This window comes from Oncorhynchus kisutch, linkage group LG1 (assembly GCF_002021735.2).
Source record: "Oncorhynchus kisutch isolate 150728-3 linkage group LG1, Okis_V2, whole genome shotgun sequence".
Lineage (NCBI taxonomy): Eukaryota > Metazoa > Chordata > Actinopteri > Salmoniformes > Salmonidae > Oncorhynchus > Oncorhynchus kisutch.
The window spans coordinates 35,684,645-35,693,999 of NC_034174.2; the positions used below are offsets into that span (position 1 = coordinate 35,684,645).

Sequence of the window (9,355 nt, forward strand, 5' to 3'; positions counted from 1 at the left end):
GGCCGAATACTTTCGCAAGGCACTGTGTATATATATGTATATATAAAGCCCAAGGCCTCTGGGGACAGAGGCCGGGATTAAAAATTAAACAACATAGCATGGCAGCAACACATGACAACACAGCATAGTAGCAGCACAAAACATGGTACAAACATTATTGGACACAGACAACAGCACATAGTGCCAACTGTAAAGTTTGATGGAGGAGGAATAATCGTCTGGGGCTGTTTTTCATGGTTCAGGCTCGACCACTTAGAGTGAAGGTAAATCTTTACTCTACAGCATACAATGATATTCTAGACGATTATGTGCTTCCAACTTTGTGGCAACAGTCTGTTTCAGCATGACAATGCCCCATGCACAAAGCGAGGTCCATACAGAAATGGTTTGTCGAGATTGGTGGGGATGAACTGATTGGCCTGCACAAAGCCCTGGCTGAAACCCCATCGTACATCTTTGGGATGAATTTCAACACTGACTGCGAGCCAGGCCTAATCGCCCAACATCAGTGCCCGACCTCACTAATGCTTGTGTGGCTGAATGAAAACAAGTTCCTGCAGCAATGTTCCAGCATTTTCGTGGAAAGCCTTCCCAGAGGAGTGGAGGCTGTTAAACCAGCAAAGGGGGAACCAACTACATATTAATGCCAATGATTTTGAATTGAGATGTTTGACAAGTAGGTGTCCACATACTTTTGGTCATGTAGTGTACATGTCAGTAAAACACGTAACAGGTAGGTCTCATGGGGGAGAGGCGTTGTGCCGTGAGGTGTTGCTTTATTTGTTTTTTTAAACCAGGTTTGCTGTTCACTTGCGCTGTATAAGATGGAAGGGAGTTCCATGCACTCATGGCTCTGTATAATACTGTATGTTAGAGAGAGAGAGTGTTTTCCTAATGAGAGACAGTTCAATCAGCGGTGCCTCGCTGTGTCTGTTGTTCGACTTTCCATCCAGACCTACCTGTGTGTGGCCAGCTAGCCTGTAACTCAAATACACCACCTTGGATGGTGGACTTACTAGTAGTGTACATACTGCTGTACTGTGTGCTCAACGTCTCTCTAGACTCGAGGAATGACAATGCAAATCATGTGCTCTTTATATATGATGATGATCACTGCTATGTAAATTACTGCTTATTTCTTAACGCAGGAGACATACACAAGGATAATACAAAAATAGATACAAAATGTGATGTGTTCTTTTTTTATGTTGCCACATATTGTAAATGAGATGATTAATATTCTCTGTAGGTCTTACACCTGTACCTCAGGATACCTGTTTACCAAGTGTTCCTGTTTGAGGAGGGTGTGCTTTTGAATGTACTAAAGTATTTATTTGAACACTGGCGAAACATTGCAGACTGTGCATGATTATTCACAAAAGCTGAAATGTGAGAGATTGTTTGTCCAACTTGCACAATAGGGTGATTCAATTTAGAAGACAAACCCATGTCGAGGGTAGTTATGGAAGTCATTTGCACCCGCATGCACTGAGTAAAGTGAAAGACACACAAACCAATGGTCTACATGGATAAACATTACGTTTCCCTCGCACTCCGAAACCATGGGATCATGCAGTGCAAAGCCATCATCTGTCCTTGATGAGCTGAACATAGGATGTCTGGGTCAATAGGACATTATTCTTATTATTATCCTCCAGTAGTAGTACAGAGATGGCTACACTATAATTTAGTCCTACTAAATGTAATTTATCTCTAATTGCTATATAATTACGCAACAATTATCATATCTTTAATGTAATTGTTATGTAATTATTCCTACATATGATCTTGTTGTTTTAATCAAGGCTAATGAAAGGGGGAGGTGTCAGGTGTGCTAGCTACAGCGAAATATTTAGTTTTACATATTGCCCTTAAAATGACATACTTACTGTAATTGATGGATCTTTGAAATGCTAACATGTCAATAGTGCATTAGGAACCATTACAATATAAATGCCAGTTTTTCCTTTTCGTGTTTTGCTGTCTTACATAGTTCTTTAGTCTAGAACCAATGAAGTTGTGTATGGAAGTAATATTGCAAATCTAAGTGTTTCTGCTTTCCCCAACAAGAATCCTCATTAAAAACAAACAGACTAATGTCAGTAAAACACAAATGTCAGACCGGTCTTCTCTTCTTAATATAGAAAGATACCTGCTGCAGCCTTCTCCTGTGGATATCGTGGGTAGATGACAGAATAGGTGTATTTAGTCTTTTTTTTTATTCTATTTTTTGTTGCTGTCACAGTCCCCTCCCCTCATGCTCCTCTTCAAACTCCCAGCCTGCCTCTGTCGTGTCTGTCTCTAATTACCTCCAGCTATCCTCCTTTAAAACCCCCCTCTCTTCTCCTCTCTTCATTCCCACTGGGCCCAATTTAGCAACTAATATAAGCAAATGTTATCTAAAAGACTTTCCAAAGCATAGTCGGCTTCAATTTGGGAGCTTTGTCATGACTTATTTACAGTTTTTCGTGGGTGAAAGTAGTCAGGTTTGGTTGGAAGCATCTTCCTGGGGGCTTTCCGCCCAATTACCTTAAATAGACCAATTATTTCCCATCTCAGCTGCTGGTAGAACATAACCACTATACCTGGCATGGATGTTTTCTACAGAATGAGAAATGTAAAATACAACACATATATAATAACTCCATGGACCTACACGTCCTCATCTCCTCCCTCTCAAGGCTTAGGATGCCCCCTTAATGGAAAAACTCAGGCCTAATAAGGATCACTGCCTCATATTCCCTTGTTAGACCAGATGGGTTTGCTGTGTATGGACTTGTTGGCTGGTAAATGGGATGTTTCTCAGCTTAATAATATGCCATAAATAACCCCATCATCAGAACACATCTCATATAGACGTAGTCCCTGTATATTAGACAGGCTCAGATACGCTGAACCCTGGACCTGATAATGAGCTTGCTGTGAGATGGAGAGATCTGATTGGAGGGGGGACTTGTGTGAGGGGCTCAGAGAGCCTGTGTGTGTATTGCACTGTGGTCCCCTGTGATACTATATAGTCCATAATACAGTGTGATTAGTTTTTGGGGGGCCATGAACACAAAAGGGGAGTTGTCTTTGACTACTAGCACTGACTTTGTAGTTGTATTTATTACAATTAAGGCAGTTATACAATTTTTTTAAACATTACAATACATTCATAACAGATTTCACAACACACTAAGTGTGTGCACTCAGGCCCCTACTCTGCCACCACATATCTACAACACAAAATCCATGTGTACGTGTATAGCGCTGTGTCGGTCAGGAAGTGTCGTAAGCTGGTGATTGTCAAGCAAATAATTGTCTGTCTCATGGTAATTGACCGTAATTAACATAAACACATTTAGCATCTCCTGGCTTCCACACACAGCCTACAAGCCACTGATGCAGACCTTTGGAGCATTCACATTTTAACAAGTCTAATAAATCCATGTAATATAGCCTACACCGTCACAATAAATCCATTATTGATATTAGACAGGTCTAAAGAGACATGATATGAAGAAAATGTAGTTTATTTCAGAAGAACAGAATAGCATATTCTGAGTTGTCCTTAGGTTAGGTCCTGATCTGGCTATGCCAAATGGCTATGGGCTACCTACTTTAGAGTTATTAATGTAACTTTAGTTGTTCTACAAACATTGGGCTATATGTTTTGATTTTTAATATATTGTAAGGCTGCATGATGTGACTCTAATGATGATTTGGTTTTTTTGTGTGCAGACTGTACACACTATACATCAGTCACTCATTCACAATTTGAAAAGCACTTGATAATGCCTAGAATTTGCAGCTAAGGCGCAAAACTGAAAGTGCGAACCACTGCATTTAACCATGGCAAGGTGACTGGGAATATGGCCGAGTACAAACAGTGTAGTGTAGTGTTCCCTCCGTAAGGCAATCAAACAGGCAAAACGTTAGTATAGAGACAGAGTGGAGTTGCAATTCAACAGCTCAGACACGAGACGTATGTGGCAGGGTCTACAAACAATCACGGACTACAAAGGGAAAACCAGCCAGGTCGCGGACACCGATGTCTTGCTTCCGGACAAGCTAAACACCTTCTTCACCTGCTTTGAGGATAACAAAGTGCCACCGACGCGGCCCGCTACCAATGACTGCGGGCTCTCCTTCTCTGTGGCCGACGTGAGTAAGATTGCTAAGTGTGTTAACCACTCGCAAGGCTGCCGGGCCCAGACGTAGTCCCTAGCCGCGACCCAGTGAATTATGAGTGAAATAATCTGTCTTTTAAACAATTGTTGGAAAAATTACTTGTGTCATGCACAAAATAGATGTCCTAACCGACTTGCCAAAAATATAGTTTGTTAAGAGAAATTTGTGTGTATGTTGAAAAACAAGTTCTAGTGACTCTAACCTAAGTGTATGTAAACTTCAGACTTCGCTGTATATACTGTATTATATTCTACATTTTCTTAGGCTATGCCGCTCTGACATTGCTCGTCCAAATATTTATATATTCTTAATTCCATTCATTTTCTTTAGATTTGTGTTTATTGTGTGTATTGTTCGATACTACTAGTTAGATATTACTGCACTGTTGGAGCTAGAAACAGAAGCATTTCGCTACACCCGCAATAACATCTGCTAAACACGTGTATGTGACAAATGAAATCTGATTTGACTGCCTTCATGACTCGTGTCAGCTGGTGTGGCGGTAATACGGACACTGCAACAGCCCTATACGTGTGTGTATAGTGTGTATGTTACCATGTGTGTGTATGCGTGTGTGTCTGTGCCTACAGTATGTTTGTGTTTCTTCACAGTCCCCGCTGTTGTCTCTTTATCTGGTTTTTAAAATCTGAGTCTACTGCTTCCATCAGTTACCTGATGTGGAATAGAGTTCTATGTCGTCATGGCTCTATGTAAACTTTTCTGATAACTGCTTTTTTGAGGGAAAAGTGTACTTACTACGACTGTGATTTGTGGTTGTCTCACCGAGCTATCTTAAGATGAATGCACTAATTGTAAGTCGCTCTAGATAAGAGCGTCTGTTAAATGACTAAAATGTCAAAGGTAATGAGAGGCTGGCCCAGGGTGTCCTGTTACCCTTCTGGGACGCTGACAGGAGATTCATCTCCCGTCTTTCCTTAATGAATGAACCTCTCCAAGGCTGCTGGAAGATAGAATATAACAATGATCGCCTTTCAATAGGGAACCTTTTCTTCGGTTCATCATCAACATGAATGGGCAGTAAGATTGTATTTGTGTGTGTCAGTGATTCCCTGTTGGTGACTATGTAACCTGGGATGCTCTCCTATATCACACACCTGTCACAGTAGCATGATGGACATGCTTTAGATGTATTTGTTTACATGAAGAGATCACATGATTGAGATACAGGTGACTGATTGGTGTTGCCGACTCCTCACTGGAGGCGTTGTTGTCCTGTAGACACGAGGAAGAATAGCAAACCTGCCGCCCTGCTCCTGCTTCACTGGGTGTGAGTGACATTTGGACATGGTTTGGAGGGGAGATTTGAGGCGTGCTGTTTGCTTTGTCTCTTTCTTACATTAATCAATGCTCAAAAGGTCTCACATAATTGTGTCTATTTTCAGCCCGTCCATTTCTGCACAATGACCACAGAGCTGGGGCCTAATTGAGACGCCAGTGCTAATTTTCAGCGAGAGCATGATAGGCAGGGACTCATCTCTCTGGCCTCAAAATGATACAGACGGGGAAATGGCAGAGGTCAGACTAGCTTTTCGCCATGAAAGAGATCAAGATGATTCATTAATCTCCATTCCAGGGCCGTCAGAACTACACACGCGTGCACACACACATTCACACTCCCGCAAACACATTCACACAAACCACTTGGATCATAACAAGCTTAGGAGGATATCATGACTAGACGCTGGTGGATATTCATCCATCAGAAGGGACTAGCGAGCATAGGCGAATCAGGCTCAACGTTTGGCACATCTTAATTACTATGAAAGCATTATTGGCCAGTTCATCATGTTATCTCTGTAGCATTACACTAATGGTCCATCCTGGTGATGAATGCACTTATTATTTATTTCCTGTACCAGACAGCAGAAACCACGGCCATTTCCCGTCCAGTAAAGGAGTGAGTTGGAGAAATACTAAATGAGTAACCAGGCAGTATGGCATCATTAGATGTCATTTGACTGATATTGCTGTGTGGTTGACTGTGTAGGAATGGGCCTTTTGACCAATGATATCAGTCTTACCAATGCTTAATAGGTGGGGAGAGAGAAATATAATTCTGCTGTAATGACCCATAAAGAATGAGGGTGATGTGATTGTAATAACCCATAATAACATATTACTATGATTTGCTCCCCTTAAATACCAGAAGAGGAGCACATCTCAGTGACTGGGTTTGTGAATAAAGGAGCTGGCCCAAGACACATGCCATACGCGCATACACACACACACACACACACACACACACACACAGTATCCACGCACAGAACAGGGTTACAGCGGCACATCAGCATATCAAAGATTCCCTCACTCACTGAGATCCTCGATGCTTCTCGGAGGTGAGATCTGCATTGCAGTCTTGCATACACTCATCCATTCATAGTCCATCCAACCAGAAGGAAGGAGTGAGTGAGTAAGAATACTGTTATTGTTGCCTGTTGCTGCCCACATTCAAACTGGCCCAATTTTGTCAGCCTCTATTAAAAATGTACTAAAATTGCAGATCTCCCATTAACACCAATTAAATATCTGTTTGTAATGTAGCTAGTTACCTGTATGTTTGTATGTTAACTGTATGTGAGCTGTTGAGTGACGTGGGAATATATCAAGTCTATGTCTAATAATAAACGGGGTAGTTTGGGTTGCATTGTGCCTACGAACAGCCCTTAGCCGTGGTATATTGGCCATATCACCTTGGGCCGTATTGATTAAAAATATCCCGCCTAAGGGCTCTTCTTATGCACGACAGTACACAGAGTGCCTGGATACAGACCTTAGCTGCGGTATATTGGTCATTTTCACTATCACAAACCCCTGAAGTGCCTTATTACTATTATAATCTGGTTACCAATGTAACCACCCAGTTTATAATGTACGATATACCACGGCTTTCAGCATCTAGGAGCCAGACTACCTGATTTATAATGGTCAATATACTACACCCCTCAGGCCTTATTGATTAAATGTACAGGGTAAAGTTTGTACTTGTAGCTTGCTTTCTCTAATTGTATATTTTGTCTGTTACCCTTTTTATAGTTGTTGATGTAATTATTTAGCTTGCTGCTGGAAGGCTCCCAACCACATAGATTAAGGACAGTATCTTGTCAGGATGCCAACACTGTGCCTCTGTCTACACACTCTTTCTCCCTCCCTCTCTCCCTCTCTAGCCTTTCTCTCACTCTTGAAAATGACTTCAATTCGCCATGTCACTTCACACCTCTCTTCCTGTGGTTGCAGGTGTAATGACCCACAGTGATGTCAGCAGCACTATGAGCGGCCAGGTGCAGTCAGAGAACACAGAGACGTCTTCGGCCCCCTCACTGCCCTCTTCACTGCCCCACAGGGGCCAGAGGGACGGGAACGAGCAGGGGCAGGCCGAGGAACACAAGGAGCCCATCAACGACACGGAGCACAGGGACAGGGGCTCCAGCGAGTCAGTGGGCAGCGGCTCTTCCTTTGAGGAACTGGACTTGGTGGAGGAGATGGTGGAGGAGCTGGAGAGAGAGTTGGGGAAGGAGGAGGAAGGCCTCACGGTGGAGGAATGAGCCAAGGAAGCCCCATGAGAGGCTGTCGCTAGCCTAGGGGGGATGGAGAGGAGTAGAAGACGGGGTGATAAAGGGATGGATGGAGGTAACTCCTCTGGGTCTATTATTCTGGGTTGGTAGAGAGATTTCTTCAGCGAATCTTAGTTGTCTTGTATGCCAACTTTTGTTCATAGCCATACAATTTATCATGACAGACATGCCATCTATTTCTGGACCTGTGTACTTTCCTGTACCTAAGACAGTAATTTCTCTATTGAGAGATTATAACAAAACTCTTTATCTTTTGTAAAACATATCAATAACAACAGTTCTTCCTTTTTTCAAAGATTTCTTAATTTAAAAAAGGGTTTATCAATACTAAACAGATATAACTATTGTAGGATATGATACATTCACCAGTAGAAAATGATACACTCTTTGAGTGGAGAGAAATATAGTTACAATATACTTGTGGGACTGATGAAAGTCAATCTTTCTTTTGATTGAAATATTTAAATGTTAAAAACATTGTGTACAATAGATTTAATCATCTCTCATCATAGTAGACACACATTTTATATAAGATGGACAACAATTATATATAATCGAATATATAGTGTAAGACTAACAAACATAAGAAGGAATCGAAGGCATTTAGTTGTGAATGATTTGTAATTGCATCTAACAACATATTGTGACAATTGAGATGCTACCTACTTGCAATGGGTTACAATGTTTCCAGAATACTGTTATGATGCCTTTTCACACTATTTAGTGACCAGAAAATCCAGAGCATGTATTGTACAAGAGGGTATCTAAAGCAATATCTGCCTTATTCATTTTTACATGAATAACAACCTTACAAGGTCATTTTGCTTTTGCCCTCAATTTGAAATAGGTTTGACACCTGGGAAACTCTGAGAACTGGGGCAGGGCTTAAACCGAGTGGTGTAGAATAATCCATAGAACTGCAAGAAGAGGGGGTTTAGGTGAAACTCAGTTCAGACTCATAAAGTCATCAACGGCTAGGATTTACAATTCAACTCTGAAATGGAAACAGTCTGAAAGTACTGTATTTTTATTCATCTGGTAGATTTATGTTATCTAACAGTTTAACCATATAGCCAATCAAAAGAAAATATTTGAAATCTTCACCTTTCAGATGATCTGTTCTATAACTTTGGCCTAGGTGTTTCCAGTCTAAATCAAATCAAATGTTATTGGTCACATACACATGGTTAGCAGATGTTAATGCGAGTGTAACGAAATGCTTGTGGTGTAGCGAAATGCTTGTGTCTAGCAACTTGTTCAATTACTCTGGTATGTCATGTGTACCAATATAATCTTTAGTCTTTGACTTGAATCCGGGATACAATGTTCCACTTCTTTTAAGTATTATAACAACTTCCTGTATGGCATGTTGATTATCCTATGATATAGACATGGGGCTCACGCCATTTGTTTTTGTCACATGTTCTTCTGTTGGATCTCTTGTCTTGTGCTTTGAACAAGACAAGATAATGTACACTGCCATGGAGATGTCTTTCTGTTTGGAATAAACATGTTTAATTGCAAATGTTAACCTAGAGTATGTGCAATAGTAAAACATTTCTGTATAAAATATAAATACAGAAAACTGA

At 41.1% G+C, this 9,355-nt stretch overlaps 1 protein-coding gene across 1 annotated transcript in view; it reads left to right on the plus strand.

The window, feature by feature from the left end:
• LOC116373972 (testis-expressed protein 264) overlaps positions 1–9,355 on the plus strand; it is a 144,037-nt gene extending 134,682 nt beyond the window's left edge. The window contains exon 4 of the mRNA XM_031822683.1: positions 7,429–9,355. Within this exon, the coding sequence (XP_031678543.1) occupies positions 7,429–7,736 (308 nt within the window). The 3' untranslated portion in view covers positions 7,737–9,355. The remainder of the gene's footprint in view (positions 1–7,428) is intronic.